The 18,734-nt window shown below is 44.6% G+C and overlaps 1 protein-coding gene across 1 annotated transcript in view; it reads left to right on the forward strand.

Annotated features, from left to right (window-relative positions):
- Nucleotides 1–18,734, forward strand: part of LOC133568027 (retinal-specific phospholipid-transporting ATPase ABCA4-like) — a 135,928-nt gene that overhangs the window by 24,679 nt on the left and 92,515 nt on the right. The window contains 8 exon segments of the mRNA XM_061919719.1: nucleotides 1,102–1,194; nucleotides 1,197–1,242; nucleotides 3,204–3,258; nucleotides 3,260–3,305; nucleotides 3,308–3,340; nucleotides 3,407–3,534; nucleotides 6,073–6,270; nucleotides 8,744–8,833. Coding sequence (XP_061775703.1) covers nucleotides 1,102–1,194; nucleotides 1,197–1,242; nucleotides 3,204–3,258; nucleotides 3,260–3,305; nucleotides 3,308–3,340; nucleotides 3,407–3,534; nucleotides 6,073–6,270; nucleotides 8,744–8,833 — 689 coding nt within the window.

An 18,734-nucleotide genomic window follows, 5' to 3' on the forward strand; every position in this document is an offset into this window, starting at 1 on the left:
TCAAGCGCACACGGTTGGATTGGACCACACCCACAAACTACGGTGTATTATGCAGCGTAACATGAATTGATTAATGTGGACCCCGAACTTATTCCGGTGTTACTATTTAGTGGTCAATTGTACGGAATATGTACTGAACTGTGCAATCTACTAATAAAAGTTTCAATCAATCAATCAAAGCGATCATTTTTACCATTCTGTACTCTGAAGGCAATCTATGTCGTGTGCTACGCTAGCATCCTGACCGTCACCGTCAGCGTCGGGTTCAAAGCGGTATGGAACTATCCCTAGTTGCGGTTGGGATTGGCCAAGTGGTCCTGCCACCCCCACGGCTCTCACAGCATCTTCCCTATTTGAATCGCTCCCACTGCCCTTTAGTCCTTTTTTTTCTCTTTTGTTCTAGTCCTTCACTCTAACTTTCCTCATCCACGAATCTTTCATTCTCGCTCAAATTAATGGGGAAATCGTTGCTTTCTCGGTCCGACTCGCTCTAGCTGCTGGTGGCCATGATTGTAAACAATGTTCAGATGTGAGGAGCTCCACAACCCGTGACGTCACGCGCACATCGTCTGCTACTTCCGGTACAGGCAAGGCTTTTTTATTAGCGACCAAAAGTTGCGAACTTTATCGTGGATGTTCTCTACTAAATCCTTTCAGCAAAAATATTGCAATATGGCGAAATGATCAAGTATGACACATAGAATGGACCTGCTATCCCCGTTTAAATAAGAACATCTCATTTCAATAGGCTTGTAAATGCCTTTTTTCTTGCTTTTGTGAACACATGTCAGTAACGTGGCTGGATATGAATAATATTCCGCAGATGAAACTTTGTGTCATTGGGGACGGCGTGGGCGTGGTTTGGAGAGTGGCCACGCCAGCAACCCGAGGGTTCCTGGTTCGATCCCCACCTTCTTCCAACATCGTCACGTCCGTTGTGTCCTTAAGCTAGACACTTCAACCTTGCTCCTGATGGGTCGTGATTAGGGCTCTGCAGGGCAGCTCCCGCCATCAGCGGTGCGACCTAAATGCATATTAGGGGACTTTTAGGTACATAAAGTCCATCAAGCAAGATAACTCACTCCTATATCGTCCTTGCAGGCCACTTCTCCAACAAGGCCATGCCATCCGCTGGCGTCCTTCCATGGATTCAGGGCATCTTCTGCAACGCCAACAACCCCTGCTTCAGATTCCCTACCAGGGAGAATCTCCGGGGGTGGTCTCCAACTATAACAACTCCATGTAAGCATTTCTTATGAATCATTGTTCAGGGTGATACTGATATTGGATATTTGTTTAAAATCAGCAAAAATTACATATATATATATATATTTATATATATATATACACAAATATATATATATATATGATGGATGGATTTATGTATGTATATATATACATATATATATATATATATATGTGAGTGTGTGTATATATATGTGTGTGTGTATGAATGTGTGTGTATATACATTATGTGTGTGTGTATGTATATATATATATGTGTATATATATATGAGTGTGTATATGTATATGTATGTGTGTGTATATACTGTATATGTATTTATATATACACATACATATATAATTATATCTACATATGTGTGTGTATATATATATATATATACATAATATGTATGTACAAATACAGTATATATATACATATATGTATATATGCAGTAAATATGTATACATAATGTGTATATATATGTGTGTGTGTGTATATATATATATATATATTATATATATATATACAGTATATAATTTTATTTTTATATATATATATATATATATCCATCCATCCATCCATTTTCTACCGCTTATTCCCTTTCGGGGTCGCGGGGGGCGCTGCCGCCTTTCTCAGCTACAAGCGGGCGGAAGGCGGGGTACACCCTGGACAAGTCACCACCTCATCGCAGGGCTATATATATATATATATATATATATATATATATATATATATATATATATCTCCAGCAGCCCCCGTGACCCCAAAAAGGGACAAGTGGTAGAAAATGGATGGATCTATATGAATATACATATATATATATATATAATATATATATATATATATATATATATATATATATATATGGTAACACTTTAATATGGGGAACATATGAATCATTAATTTGTTGCTTATTAACTTGCAAACATATTAGTAACATATTGACTGTTAATTAGTCATTATTAAGTACTTATTAATGCCTTATTCTGCAAGGCCTTATTATACAACCAGTAAGCCATTAACTAAGAGTCTTCCCTGACCCCTGACCATATGTTAATAAGCAACTAATTAATGGTTTATATGTTCCCCGTACTAAAGTAATAATATATAAATATATATGTATGTATATATGTATGTATGTATCATTAGTATGATATTGGCTTGCATTTCTCCAATACAAGTAGTCCTGCTTGTCCAAGGCTGGACAGCCAGTTAACATTTCAATATCCTTCAATAAACACACAAGATTGGTTTTATCTTGTACATTAGTCACAATTTTTACTATGGTACATTTTTAGTCTACTTGTTACCTTTGTTTTCGCACCCTTTTTGTGCCCTTGTGTGCATTATCCTTTCCATCCTTACCCTTTCCATCCTTTGTTACTGAGCTACTGTGTGGAACAATTTCCCTTGTGGATCATTAAGTTTAAGTCTCAGACATTTACAAAAGGAGATGTGGTAGGCTACCAGGAGATAGAAACTACGCAACAGCCAAGCAAAAAATAGCACACATGCTAGTTCATTGAACAATATTTCAGTCCAAAACATTTGTCAATGTAAACAAGTATTAAATAACCATAATTGCATATTACTTACACATACAAAGTCTCCAAAGCAAAAAAGTATTCAGTAACAAACGTGTCTGCATCATTCATTTTAATGTGTCATGAGCCTATCAAAATGAATCATTGTGACCACTAGGTGTCGCCAGAACCAAATACCACTTCAATTCAATTTAAAGACAGCATAAGTCCATTTCAGAAGGTTATTAACAAATAGCTTCGTGGTTTTCATACCTACCATTGTTCTATGTTTGACTAATTTCACTTGATCAAACCTTTTCTAAGGAGTCTTGTTGATATCAAATTGAAACAATACTGGTATAGACCAATATCGGTATCGTATCGGAGGTGGAAACGCATATATATCAGGACAGCCCCACCCTTATTTTTGCCCCTTGGGTCCTGTTTTGTTCCAGATTGTCCCGGTTCTACGTGGACATCTTGGACATGTTCAATGACACGGAAGTCCGGCCAGCTGGGGCGTCTGTGGCACGAAGTGTCCACGTTCTCCAACTTCATGGAACGCTACGCAACAACCCGGCGGCGATATCGGGTATAAGGAAGGTCGCCTGCCGTCCACCGTGGGAACCATCCTAAAACCGGTCTTCGTCTCTTTCAGGTCGCGGTTTAAAGATTGAGGACATTCTGAAGGACGACCAGGATCTCGTAGCGTTCCTGTCGGGAGAGGCCGCCCTCTCAGACTCGGTGGTTTACCAGCTGACCCACGCCGAGATACGGGTCGAACAAGTGAGTTGGTGTGTTAGTCCCATACTTGCCAACCTTGAGACCTCCGAATTCGTGAGATTGGCGGGGGTTCGAGATGGCGGGGTTAAGGGGGAGGAGTATATTTAGGGCTAGAATTCACTGAAATTCAAGTATTTCTTATATATATATATACTGTGGGGCAAAAAAAGTATTAAGTCAGTCACCAATTGTGCAAGTTTTCCCACTTAAAATGATGACAGAGGTCCTGTAATTTTCATCATAGGTACACTTCAACTGTGAGAGACAGAATGTGAAAAAAAATCCAGGAATTTTAAAGAATTTATTTGTAAATTATGGTGGAAAATAAGTATTTGGTCACTTCAAACAAGGAAGATCTCTGGCTCTCACAGACCTGTAACTTCGTCTTTAAGAAGCTCTTCAGTCCTCCACTCGTTACTTGTATTAATGGAACCTCTTCGAACTCGTTATCTGTATAAAAGACACCTGTCCACAGCCTCAAACGGTCAGACTCCGAACTCCACAATGGCCAAGACCAAAGAGCTGTCGAAGGACACCAGGAAAAGAAATGTAGACCTGCACCAGACTGGGAAGAGTGAATCTACAATAGGAAAGCAGCTTGGTGTGAAAAAAATAAACTGTGGAGCAATTATCAGAAAATGGAAGACATACAAGACCACTGATAATCTCCCTCGATCTGGGGCTCCACGCAAGATCTCATCCCGTGGGGTCAAAAGGATCATGAGAACGGTGAGCAAAAATCCCAGAACCAGGGGGGACCTGGTGAATGACCTGCAGAGAGCTGGGACCAAAGTAACAAAGGTTACCATCAGTAACCATCCTATGTCCCCCCCTCCCTTGTGGAGGGGGTCCGGTCCGATGACAATGGATGAAGTATTGGCTGTCCAGAGTCGAGACCCAGGATGGACCGCTCGCCTGTGTATCGGTTGGGGACATCTCTACGCTGCTGATCCGCCTCCGCTTGAGATGGTTTCCTGTGGACGGGACTCTCGCTGCTGTCTTGGATCCACTTTGAACTGAACTCTCGCGGCTGTGTTTGAGCCACTATGGATTGAACTTTCACAGTATCATGTTAGACCCGCTCGACATCCATTGCTTTCGGTCCCCTAGAGGGGGAGGGGGCGTTGCCCACATCTGAGGTCCCCTCCAAGGTTTCTCATAGTCAGCATTGTCCACTGGCGTCCCACTGGATGTGAATTCTCCCTGCCCACTGGGTGTGAGTTTTCCTTGCCCTTTTGTGGGTTCTTCCGAGGATGTTGTAGTCGTAATGATTTGTGCAGTCCTTTGAGACATTTGTGATTTGGGGCTATATAAATAAACATTGATTGATTGATTGATAACACACTACGCCGACAGGGACTCAAATCCTGCAGTGCCAGATCTGTCCCCTGCTTAAGCCAGTGCATGTCCAGGGCCCGTCTGAAGTTTGCCAGAGAGCACATGGATGATACAGCAGAGGATTGGGAGAATATCATGTGGTCAGATGAAACCAAAATAGAACTTTTTGGTATAAACTCAACTGGTCGTGTTTGGAGGAAGAAGAATACTGAGTTGCATCCCAAGAGCACCATACCTACTGTGAAGCATGTGGGTGAAAACATCATGCTTTGGGGCTGTTTTTTCTGCTAAGGGACAGGACGATTGATCCGTGTTAAGGAAAGAATGAATGGGGCCATGTATCGTGAGATTTGGAGCCAAAACCTCCTTCCATCAGTGAGAGCTTTGAATGCTTGACCAAATACTTATTTTCCACCATCATTTACAAATAAATTCTTTAAAATTCCTGGATTTTTTTACCACATTCTGTCTCTCACAGTTGAAGTGTACCTATGATGAAAATTACAGACCTCTGTCATCAATTTAAGTGGGAGAACTTGCACAATCGCTGGCTGACTAAATACTTTTTTTGCCCCACTGTATGTTACACTCTCAGGTCTCCATTTAGCAAGGTAGCCGCCGCATTTTGCTTACCTGACCGTTCATGAGTGACTATATCCGTCCGGCCACCGAGTTCAATGGAGAAGTCTGATCTACAAAACTTGCAGGCAGCATACCCATCCCCCCTTCGAGCTGTCCTGGATGAACTGAAATTCTTATTTCCAATCATTTTGGAACTTACTCGCCGTCGCCATGAATGTCCTTTCTTCGTTCTCCTGCTTCGTCTCTGTTATATTTTCGGACATTACTACTTGCCGTAGTTTTGAAGCAATGCATGATGGGAATCCGGATGTTGTGTGTCAGTGTAGTAACGTGCCGGCTGTAATAAAAACACGCTGAGAAATAGCTCCATGCCTGCCTTTTTATTGGGTTATAGATCAACCTAGGGATAACAATGACATATATATTAGTCGCCTTTTCGGGTGAGAGAGGACGATAAAGGCACGCCCCCAATATTGTTGTCCGGGTGAAATTCGGGAGAATGGTTGCCCCGGGAGATTTTCGGGAGAGGCACTGAAACTCGGGAGTCTCCCAAAACATTTGTAAAGGTTGGCAAGTATGTGTTAGCCCCCTTCCAGAGTGTCTTTTCCCGCCCTCTTCCAGTTTGCCTATGGCGTCCCAGACCTCCAGCTGAAAGACATCGCGTGCAGCCAGGCCCTGCTGGAGCGCTTCATCATCTTCCCCAGCCGCCACGGCCTCCACGGCGTTCGCAACGCCATGTGCGCCCTCAGCCAGCCCCGGCTGCAGAAGATCGAAGACGCGCTCTACGCCAACGTGGACTTTTTCAAGATCTTCAGACTGGTGGGTAGTCGCCGTCTTAAAGTGGGTGTTAGTGCTCAGCAGGAGTGGGTCAGGTGATGGCGTTATCCCTCTTGCCCCGCTTCCCTAATGGGCTTAGGCCATGCACCGCTCCCGCTAAGACGTCAGCCGAGTCCCCCTGGTTCACTTTGGTTGGTGCTTACGTCAGCCCGGCTCCGGTCTGAATCATCACAACAACATTTGTGATGATTCGGGGGGGGGGTTGGGTTTAGCAGGGGGGGGTGTATATTGTAGCATCCCGGAAGAGTTAGTGCTGCAAGGGTTTCTGGATATTTGTCCTGTTGTGTTACGGTGCTGATGTTCTCCCGAAATGTGTTTGTCATTCTTGTTTGGTGTGGGTTCACAGTGTGGCGCATATTTTGTAACAGTGTTAAAGTTGTTTTTACGGCCACCCTCAGTGTGACCTGTATGGCTGTTGACCAAGTATGCCTTGCATTCACTTGTGTGTGTGGGAAAAGCCGTAGATATTATGTGATTGGGGGGCAGTGGCTTTAAGGTTTATTGGCGTTCTGTACTCCTCCCTACGTCCGTGTACCACTCCGTACGGCGCCATTTTTTGAAACCAATACCGATAATGTCCAATATCACATTTGTCGGCTCTAGTTCTATTCTATATTGTATTATATATTAATTTCAGTTTGTATATTAATTTTATTATATTACAAGCTTCTTTTTTTCATACTCAACAAACTTGAAAGTGAATTGCATTTTTTCTTTGGATTTTGCCTATCATTCACAATCCAGATGCATTTTTATCCCCTAATTAATTTTAAAAATAGTGAAGGGAATTATATTTTATATAGCGCTTTTCTCTAGTGACCCAAAGCGCTTTACATAGTGAAACCCAATATCTAAGTTACATTTAAAGCAGTGTGGGTGGCACTGGGAGCAGGTGGGTAAAGTGTCTTGCCCAAGGACACAACGGCAGTGACTAGGATGGTGGAGCGGGAATCAAACCTGCAACCCTCAAGTTGCTGGCACGGCCACTCTACCAACCGAACTATACCGCGAGTGTATTAATCCATCCATCCATGTTCTTTCGCTTGTCCTTTTTGGGGTCACGGGGGGGGGGGGGGGGGGGGGTGGGTGCTGCAGCCTGTCTCAGCTGCATTCAAGCAGCAGGTGGTGTACACCCTGGACATTAAAGCCCACTTCAAATGAAATGTTCTTACTTAAACGGGGATAGCAGGTCCATTCTATGTGTCATACTTGATCATTTCGCGATATTGCCATATTTTTGCTGAAAGGATTTAGTAGAGAACATCGACGATAAAGTTTGCAACTTTTGGTCGCTGATAAAAAAGCCTTCCCTGTACCGGAAGTAGCAGACGATGTGCGCGTGACTTCACGGGTTGTGGAGCTCCTCATATCTGAACATTGTTTACAATCATGGCCACCAGCAGCTAGAGCGAGTCGGACCGAGAGAGCGACGATTTCCCCATTAATTTGAGCGAGGATGAAAGATTTGTGGATGAGGAAATTCAGAGTGAAGACATAGAAGAAGAAAAAAAGGCGAGGGCAGTGAGAGCGATGTTTTTAGACACATTTACTAGGATAATTCTGGAAAATCCCTTATCTGCTTATTGTGTTATTAGTGTTTTAGTGAGATTACATGGTACCTGTACAACCTGAAGGTCGGCCCCGCACCTTTCTTCAGCACCAGTCGACGGGCGGTGGCGATGCCCATCTCCGCCCTTCGCAAGGGACCCTCTTCGAAACACCATCTTTCGGAATAATCGCTGCATAATACACTGTACTTTGTGTGTGTGGTCCAATCCAACCGTGTACGCTTGACCGCTCTGTTCCATAGTAAAGCTCCACCGTCATCTTTCGGGAATGTAAACAATAAAACACCGGCTGTGTTTGTGTTGCTAAAGGCGGCCGCAATACACCGCTTCCCACCTACAGCTTTCTTCTTTGACGTCTCCATTATTCATTGAAGAAATTGCAAAAAATTCAGCAACTACAGATGTCCAGAATATTGTGGAACTATGCGATGAAAACAGACGACTTATAGCTGTGAACGGCTCTGGAACAAAATGTCCTTTCCAATTACGATTATTGCGATGTTTCAGCATTATTTTACTGAGCAAATATAATCAATTAAAAAAAACAACATGAGTACATTTAATTGAAGTGGGGAATAAACATCATACTGGCTAAATGAATCCAAATGAAGATCTCCCCACATTTCAGGGTTCCAAAAAAACGTGGCGTGGTTCCAATGCTTCTTTCTCCCTCCCCCCCCCCCGACTTCCTGACACCAGCTTTCCTTCAGCGTGGCGAGGAATGTCACAGGAAGGATATCTGTTGGTCTTGGCGTTCCCTCATCCTCCTTTGCTTTCCTAACAACTTTTTTTGTTTTGTTTCAATTCCAACGTGATTCATGATGACCTTTTCACCCCGTTTTGCAAACTTTGTAACGTCTTTTTTTTTTTTGTGTGTCACATGACAGCTTCCACGCGTCATGGACAGCAGCTCGGAGGGGGTGGACCTGCACAGGTGGGCTCGTGTCCTCAGGGCCACGTCGGAGAAGATCCTGGAGGTCAGTTGCACTTCTGCACGAAACCCTGGAGATATTTTTTTTAATCTCAAAAAGAACTTTGCGGCTTTCCTCTGGTGTTCTAATACAGTGTTTTTGAACCACTGTGCCGCGGCATACTAAATAAATAAATGGGTTGTACTTGTATAGCGCTTTTCTACCTTCAAGGTACTCAAAGCGCTTTGACACTACCACATTTACCCATTCACACACTGATGGAGGGAGCTGCCATGCAAGGCGCTAACCAGCACCCATCAGGAGCAAGGGTGACGTGTCTTGCTCAAGGACACAACGGACGTGACGAGGTTGGTACTAGGTGGGGATTGAACCAGGGACCCTCGGGTTGCGCACGGCCACTATTCCACTGCCCCACGCCGTCCCGTACTAGTCTGGCGTGCCGTGAGAAATTACGCAACTTCACCTAATTCAGGGGTGTCCAAAGTGCGGGGCGGGGGGCCATTTTTTAACGGTCCCACGGCACATTTTTAAAAATATTATGGGAAAAAATAAAAAAAACATAAAAAGTGGTATAAAAGAGCAAACCGGTGAAATGTGACAAGAAAATGTTGCAATGTTGACTCAAATAACACAAAGCTGCCATGCAGGCTGTTTCTTTCTTTAAAGGGGAACATTATTAAAATTTCAAAATGTTTGAAAACAATAAAAATTAGTTCCCAGTGGCTTGTTGTATTTTTTGAATTTTTTTTCAAAATTTTACCGGTCCCCGAATATCCCTAAAAAAAGCTTTAAAGTGCTTGATTTTCGCTATTTGCGATGCCACTATCCATTTCCCTGTGACGTCACACAGTGCTGCCAATGTAAACAAACAATGGGAATACCACAGCAAGATATAGCGACATTAGCTCGGATTCAAACTCGGATTTCAGCGGCTTAAGCGATTCAACAGATTACGCATGTATTGAAACAGATGGTTGGAGTATGAAAGTATTGAAGAAGAAACTGAAGCTATTGACGCTATTCATAGCCATAGCATGGCCGAATAGCTGCAATAGCATCGCCGGTAAAATGTGCGGACCAAACGTTCAGGACTTTGGCATCTTGTGACACTGGAGCAACTTAAATCCGTTGATTGGTAAGTGTTTGTTTGGCATTAAATGTGGGTGGAAGGAAACATAATATAGTTGCAAATGCATCTGCAGGTTATCCATACATCTCTGTGCCATGTCTGCTTTAGCACCGCCGGTACATAGCATGTTAGCGTCGATTAGCGTAGCATGTTGGCATCGATGAGCTGGCAGTTAACATCAACAAAACTCACCTTTGTGATTTCTGAGACTTTATCGTTACAAATGCATCTGCAGGTTATCCATACATCTCTGTGCCATGTCTGCTTTAGCACCGCCGGTAAATAGCATGTTAGCATCGATGAGCTGGCAGTCAACATCAACAAAACTCACCTTTGTGATTTCTGAGACTTTATCGTTACAAATGCATCTGCAGGTTATCCATACATCTCTGTGCCATGTCTGCTTTAGCACCGCCGGTGAATAGCATGTTAGCGTAGATTAGCGTAGCATGTTAGCATCGATTAGCTGGCAGTCACGCCGCGACCAAATACGTCTGATTAGCACATAAGTCAACAACATCAACAAAACTCACCTTTGTGATTTTCGTTGACTTTATAGTTGCAAATGCATCTGCAGGTTATCCATACATCTCTGTGCCATGTCTGCCTTAGCATCGCCAGTAAAATGTGGAGACACTCTGGCACATTCAATGGGGGTCTGGCGGCAGACATTTTGGCATCTTCGGGCCAGTGGTGCAACTTGAATCCCTCCCTGTTAGTGTTGTTACACCCTCTGACAACACACCGTCGAGGCATGATGTCTCCAAGGTTCCAAAAAATAGTCGAAAAAACGGAAGATAACAGAGCTGAGACCCAATGTTTACAATGTGTTGAAAATGAAAATGGCGGCTGTATTACCTCGGCGACGTCACATTCTGACGTCATCGCTTCCAGAGCGATAAAAAGAAAGGCGTTTAATCAGCCAAAATTCACCCAATTAGAGTTCGGAAATCGGTTAAAAATATTTTGGTCTTTTTTTCTGCAACATCAAGGTATATATTGACGCTTACATAGGTCTGCTGATAATGTTCCCCTTTAAAAAAAAACAATAGTGAATGCCGGAAAGATATGAAACAAAAACTTCTATGTAGGTCTCACTTAGACCTACATTTAGATAATTGACATCCTTCGGCAAAAATTAACAGGAAGTTAAAAATTACCCCTTCAAAATAAAAGTTTTGTAAAAACCCGTCACCTTTTTCAAACGTAAACTCCTCCGAGTGCATTTGTCGTTTCGGCTTCAAACTCGCACAGGAGAGAGATTGAACCCTTTTGATTAAAACTATCCAACAAAGTTTTGATTACTGCTCCGGTTTTGATTTTACGCGCCTTCAAAGAACCCCTGCGCAAAGTTTCCTAAAAAAATGTCATTTTTGCCTCTTTGAGCTGTATTTTGACCCCCTTAAAATGCTTCAAAGTGCAAGTTAAAGCTCTACTATGCAAAGCGAAAGCCATTTATCAACAACATCCAGAAACGCCGATCTGTAATTTGACCCCTTTAACATGCTTCAAAACTCACCAAATTTTACACACACATCAGGACTGGCGAAAATTGCCATCTAATAAAAAACCAAACCCCAAAAGTCCAAATTGCGCTCTAGTGCCCCCTAGGAAAAAACCCAGACAAAACTGCTTGTAACTTCTGTTAGGAATGTCGTAGAGACATGAAACAAAGACCTCTATGTAGATCTGACTTAGACCAGGGCTTGGCAGCGGCCAAAGGCGGACCCGACCAACGCTGCTTGCAGCTTTAATGTTAGAATTGTATTGCCTCAAGGGCCAAATGAAATTATATGAAATTTGGCCCACGGGCCAGTGTTTGACATCCATGCCCTTTGGGGTTGCTGGTGCCTATCTCAGCTACAATCGGGCGGGGACAAGTCTTCACCTCATCGCAGTGTTTATCACATGTTCCTATCTTATGAAGTGTTTGTGTTTCGGCACGTTCACTTTTGCGTCCCAGTGGAGGGGGCGTGGTTGTCTTGAAGGTGTCGGGGGGGTTACATCCCATCATCACCCTCCTAGGGCCTAAGAATGGGGCGGAGGCTGTGAGAGAACATTCCTTAGTGATGACACATCCCGTAGGTGGGACATCCCGCCTCCTCCTCCTCCCTGGCCGTCGCCTTGGTGACGGAGAGGCGAGCCAAGCACGTCCTTCCTCTCCGTGTATTCATCATTGTGTGTGATGTCATCGGTTCAGTTTCAGTTTTTATTCGGAACATGCAGACAATACAATGTGATGCATCATGTTTGCAGTTGTTTCAGTACAGCACGTACGAAAAGGAGGAGGAAGAAGCAGAGCTTATTTAATCCTTCCCCTTTTCATTCCATAGCCATTTTATACCATTTCTTTGTTCTCTGTAACAGAAGAGTGAACACATAAATAATTAAAGCTGCAAGCAGCGTTGGTCGGGTCCGCCTTTGGCTGCTGTCCCCGAGACCCACGGCCGGATAAGCGTTAGAAGACGCCTTGGAGCCACTATTTTGAGAATCTAATGCATTGTGAAAGTAATGCAGTTGTTGTATTGAAGTGAAAATATCAAACTTCCTGTTGATTTTTGCTAAAGTATGTTAATTGTTAAAATGTAGGTCTAAGTGAGACCTACATAGTGTTTTTTGTTTCATGTCTCTCTGACATTCTTACAGTTTTGTCTGTGTTTTCTTCCTAGGAGCAGTTTGTCCGTGTTGTATTCCTAGGGGGGCGGTAGAGCGCAATTTTGAGTTTTGAGGTTAGGTTTTTTCATCAGATCGCAATTTTTGCCAGACCTGATGTGTGTGTCAAGTTTGGTGAGTTTAGAAGCATTTTAAGGAGGGTCAAATAACAGCTCAAAGAGGCAAAAATGACATATTTTAGGAGACTTTGCACAGGGGTTCCTTGAAGGCGCGTAAAATCAAAACCTGAGAACTTATCAAAACTCTGTCCTATACTTTTAATCAGAAGGGTTCAATCTCTCTCCTGTGCGAGTTTGAAGCCAAAACAACGCACGCAGAGGAGATAATGTTTGAAGAAAGGTGATCGGTTTTTACAAAACTTGGGGTTTTGAAGGGGGGATTGCAAACTTCCTGTTGATTTTTGTTGGGGGTTGTCAATCTATGAAATATAGGTCTAAACGAGACCTACATAGAGCTTTTTGTTTCATGTCTCTCCGACATTCTTACCGGAAGTTACAAGCAGTTTTGTCTGTGTTTTCTTTCTAGGAGCGTTTTTTTTCAGTGTTTTATTCAAAAATAGCGCTAGAACGCAATTTTGAGTTTTGGGGTTTGGTTTTTTTATTAGATCGCAATATTCGCCAGTCCTTATGTGTGCGCCAAGTTTGGTGACTTGTGAAGCATTTTAAAGGGGTCAAATTACAGCGCAAAGAGGCAAAAATGGCATTTTTTGCAAACATTTTATTTTGAAGGGGTTTTTGCCAACTTCCCGTAGATTTTTGCTGAAAGAAGAGAGTTTATGAAAATTGGGTCTAAGTCAGACCTACATAGGAGTTTTTGTTTCATGTCGCTATGACATTCCTAACAGAAGTTACATGCAGTTTTTTCTGTAATTTTTTCCTATGGGGCGCTAGAGCACAATTTTCATTTTGGGGTATTGGTTGCTTAATATGTTGGGAAGGTTTGCTATACCAACGTGTGTGTCAAATTTGGTGAGTTTTGAAGCATGTTAAGGGGGTCAAATTACAGCGCGTAGGTGCGGAATAATAATAAAACACAGCAGTTTCAATAGGGTCCTTGGCCCATTGCAAAGGACTCCTGTGGAGTCCTTTGCAATGGGCCAAGGACCCTAATTATTAATTACTTATCCTGTTAAGCAATGTCAGCTCAGATTAGATCTGAGAGCCGGATGCAGTCATCAAAAGAGCCACATCTGGCTCTAGAGCCATAGGTTCCCTACCCCTGGCCTAAAAAAAACAAACAAAAAACGTAAACAACAATAAAATTTAAAATTGACGGATATATCTGAAGTTGATCTCGACATTATTGTGCTGAAAAGTAAACAGTAAAAATTTTTTTTTAACACTTTAATGAGTAGGACACTTTTGGATCCCCAATTATTTTATTTGTTTTTAAGTGTCATGGCGGCATAGCTCGGTTGATAGAGTGGCCGTGCCAGCAACTTGAGGGTTCCAGGTTCGATTCCCGCTTCCGCCATCCTAGTCACTGCCGTTGTGTCCTCGGGCAAGACACTTTACCCACCTGCTCCCAGTGCCACCCACACTGGTTTAAATGTAACTTAGATATTGGGTTTCACTATGTAAAGCGCTTTGAGTCACTAGAGAAAAGCGCTATATAAATATAATTCACTTCACTCAAATAATAATGAATCAAAATCCAAAATTAAGGCTAAGTTATTGGGTGAAAATATTGCAAATACTGCCTTCCGCCCGATTGTAGCTGAGATAGGCGCCAGCGCCCCCCGCCACCCCAAAAGGGAATAAGCGGTAGAAAATGGATGGATGGATGGATTGTGTTTTTTTCATTTTTTTTCTAATGTTGATGTAGAGCAAGGGTAGGGAACCTGCGGCTCTTTTGATGACTGCATCTGGCTCTCGGATAGGGATTCACTATGTAAAGCGCTTTGAGTCACTAGAGAAAAGCGCTATATAAATATAATCCAGTTCAGTTCAGTTCAATCTGAGCTGACGCTGCGCAACACGATAAGTAATGATTAATTCCACTTGTAATCAAAGTGTTAAAAAAAGTTCAAAATATAAAAACATGCACATGCATTTGAATCTGTCCATCCTGTTTTCTACCGCACTTGTTCAAGAAGTTGCATTAAGGGTAAGAAGCCGGGGGTTCTTCAGACCACCAAGCACCGACATGAGAGCCCTTTTCAGGGTTACGTTATTGTTTTATTTTTCAATAAGTCTTTCAGTTGCTGTCCAGCAATTGTATTTTTCTCTCTCGCTCGCGCTCTGGCTCCAGCCCCCAACCCCGTCGCTCCTCCCGGCTGCTGCTTATAACAGGGCGACAGGTGATTAGATAGCAAGGCCCAGGTGGGCCCTCTACGCACCTGTCGCTGATTTCGAGGCCGGCCCTGGCAACACCCCGCTTTGCTGCAGGTCCCGCATACCACGCCCCCCCTCCACAGTTTTATTACAAAGAATAAGAGACTTATTATACTGTAGGAATTGGTCTCACTTAAAAATACACGCGTTTAGTTGAAAAAAATATTATATGGCTCTTGCGGAAATATATTTTAAAATATTTGGATTCTTGGCTCTCTCAGCCAAAAAGGTTCCCGACCCCCTGATGTAGAAATTTAAAACTTGCATATTAATAATAAAAATAACAATACTGAATAATGACACATTTTGAATATTTTTTTGGGACCAAAACCCTTTGGGGTCCCCGGGATTCTAACTGAGTGGAGGCCGAAATGTATTTTTATTTTTTCCATCCATCCATCCATCCATCCATCCATCCATTTCCTACCGCTTATTCCCTTTTGGGGTAGCGGGGGGGGCGCTGGCGCCTATCTGAGCTACAATCGGGCGGAAGGCGGGGTACACCCTGGACAAGTCGCCACCTCACCGCAGTAGCAGTATTTTTTTTTTTTTACATCCATCCATTTTCCTACCGCTTATTCCCTTTTGGGGTAGCGGGGGGGCGCTGGCGCCTATCTCAGCTACAATCGGGCGGAAGGCGGTGTACACCCTGGACAAGTCACCACCTCATCCCAGTAGCAGTATTTTTTTTTTTTACATCCATCCATTTCCTACCGCTTATTCCCTTTTGGGGTGGCGGGGGGCGCTGGCGCCTATCTCAGCTACAATCGGGCGGAAGGCGGGGTACACCCTGGACAAGTCGCCACCTCATCGCAGTAGCAGTATTTTTTTTTTTTTACATCCATCCATTTCCTACCGCTTATTCCCTTTTGGGGTAGCGGGGGGGCGCTGGCGCCTATCTCAGCTACAATCGGGCAGAAGGCGGTGTACACCCTGGACAAGTCGCCACCTCATCGCAGTAGCAGTATTTTTTTTTTTTTACATCCATCCATTTCTACCGCTTATTTCCTTTTGGGGTAGCGGGGGGGGGGCTGGCGCCTATCTCAGCTACAATCGGGCAGAAGGCGGGGTACACCCTGGACAAGTCTCCACCTCATCGCAGTAGCAGTATTTTTTTTTTTTTACATCCATCCATTTCCTACCGCTTATTCCCTTTTGGGGTAGCGGGGGGGCGCTGGCGCCTATCTCCGCTACAATCGGGCGGACAAGTCGCCACCTCATCGCAGTAGCAGTATTTTTTTTTTTTTACATCCATCCATTTCTACCGCTTATTTCCTTTTGGGGTAGCGGGGGGGGGGCTGGCGCCTATCTCAGCTACAATCGGGCAGAAGGCGGGGTACACCCTGGACAAGTCTCCACCTCATCGCAGTAGCAGTATTTTTTTTTTTTTACATCCATCCATTTCCTACCGCTTATTCCCTTTTGGGGTAGCGGGGGGGCGCTGGCGCCTATCTCAGCTACAATCGGGCAGAAGGCGGTGTACACCCTGGACAAGTCGCCACCTCATCGCAGTAGCAGTATTTTTTTTTTTTACATCCATCCATTTTCTACCGCTTATTCCCTTTTGGGGTAGCGGGGGGGCGCTGGCGCCTATCTCCGCTACAATCGGGCGGACAAGTCGCCACCTCATCGCAGTAGCAGTATTTTTTTTTTTTTACATCCATCCATTTCTACCGCTTATTTCCTTTTGGGGTAGCGGGGGGGGGGCTGGCGCCTATCTCAGCTACAATCGGGCGGAAGGCGGGGTACACCCTGGACAAGTCTCCACCTCATCGCAGTAGCAGTATTTTTTTTTTTTTACATCCATCCATTTCCTACCGCTTATTCCCTTTTGGGGTAGCGGGGGGGCGCTGGCGCCTATCTCAGCTACAATCGGGCGGAAGGCGGTGTACACCCTGGACAAGTCGCCACCTCATTGCAGTAGCAGTATTTTTTTTTTTTTACATCCATCCATTTTCTACCGCTAATTCCCTTTTGGGGTAGCGGGGGGGCGCTGGCGCCTATCTCAGCTACAATCGGGCGGAAGGCGGGGTACACCCTGGACAAGTCGCCACCTCATCGCAGTAGCAGTATTTTTTTTTTTTACATCCATCCATTTCCTACCGCTTTTTCCCTTTTGGGGTAGCGGGGGGCGCTGGCGCCTATCTCAGCTACAATCGGGCGGAAGGCGGGGTACACCCTGGACAAGTCGCCACCTCATCGCAGTAGCAGTATTTTTTTTTTTTTACATCCATCCATTTCCTACCGCTTATTCCCTTTTGGGGTAGCGGGGGGGCGCTGGCGCCTATCTCAGCTACAATCGGGCAGAAGGCGGTGTACACCCTGGACAAGTCGCCACCTCATCGCAGTAGCAGTATTTTTTTTTTTTACATCCATCCATTTTCTACCGCTTATTCCCTTTTGGGGTAGCGGGGGGGCGCTGGCGCCTATCTCCGCTACAATCGGGCGGACAAGTCGCCACCTCATCGCAGTAGCAGTATTTTTTTTTTTTTACATCCATCCATTTCTACCGCTTATTTCCTTTTGGGGTAGCGGGGGGGGGGCTGGCGCCTATCTCAGCTACAATCGGGCAGAAGGCGGGGTACACCCTGGACAAGTCTCCACCTCATCGCAGTAGCAGTATTTTTTTTTTTTACATCCATCCATTTCCTACCGCTTATTCCCTTTTGGGGTAGCGGGGGGGCGCTGGCGCCCATCTCAGCTACAATCGGGCGGAAGGCGGGGTACACCCTGGACAAGTCGCCACCTCATCGCAGTAGCAGTATTTTTTTTTTTTTACATCCATCCATTTCTACCGCTTATTCCCTTTTGGGGTCGCGGGGGGCGCTGGCGCCTATCTCAGCTACAATCGGGCGGAAGGCGGTGTACACCCTGGACAAGTCGCCACCTCATTGCAGTAGCAGTATTTTTTTTTTTTTACATCCATCCATTTTCTACCGCTAATTCCCTTTTGGGGTAGCGGGGGGGCGCTGGCGCCTATCTCAGCTACAATCGGGCGGAAGGCGGGGTACACCCTGGACAAGTCGCCACCTCATCGCAGTAGCAGTATTTTTTTTTTTTTACATCCATCCATTTCCTACCGCTTTTTCCCTTTTGGGGTAGCGGGGGGCGCTGGCGCCTATCTCAGCTACAATCGGGCGGAAGGCGGGGTACACCCTGGACAAGTTGCCACCTCATCGCAGTAGCAGTATTTTTGTTTTTTTACATCCATCCATTTTCCTACCGCTTATTCCCTTTTGGGGTAGCGGGGGGGCGCTGGCGCCTATCTCAGCTACAATCGGGCAGAAGGCGGTGTACACCCTGGACAAGTCGCCACCTCATCGCAGTAGCAGTATTTTTGTTTTTTTACATCCATCCATTTTCCTACCGCTTATTCCCTTTTGGGGTAGCGGGGGGGCGCTGGCGCCTATCTCAGCTACAATCGGGCAGAAGGCGGTGTACACCCTGGACAAGTCGCCACCTCATCGCAGTAGCAGTATTTTTGTTTTTTTACATCCATCCATTTTCCTACCGCTTATTCCCTTTTGGGGTAGCGGGGGGGCGCTGGCGCCTATCTCAGCTACAATCGGGCAGAAGGCGGTGTACACCCTGGACAAGTCGCCACCTCATCCCAGTAGCAGTATTTTTTTTTTTTTACATCCATCCATTTCCTACCGCTTATTCCCTTTTGGGGTAGCGGGGGGCGCTGGCGCTTATCTCAGCTACAATCGGGCAGAAGGCGGGGTACACCCTGGACAAGTCTCCACCTCATCGCAGTAGCAGTATTTTTTTTTTTTTACATCCATCCATTTTCTACCGCTTATTCCCTTTT

The sequence above is a fragment of the Nerophis ophidion genome, linkage group LG14, assembly GCF_033978795.1.
Source record: "Nerophis ophidion isolate RoL-2023_Sa linkage group LG14, RoL_Noph_v1.0, whole genome shotgun sequence".
NCBI lineage: Eukaryota > Metazoa > Chordata > Actinopteri > Syngnathiformes > Syngnathidae > Nerophis > Nerophis ophidion.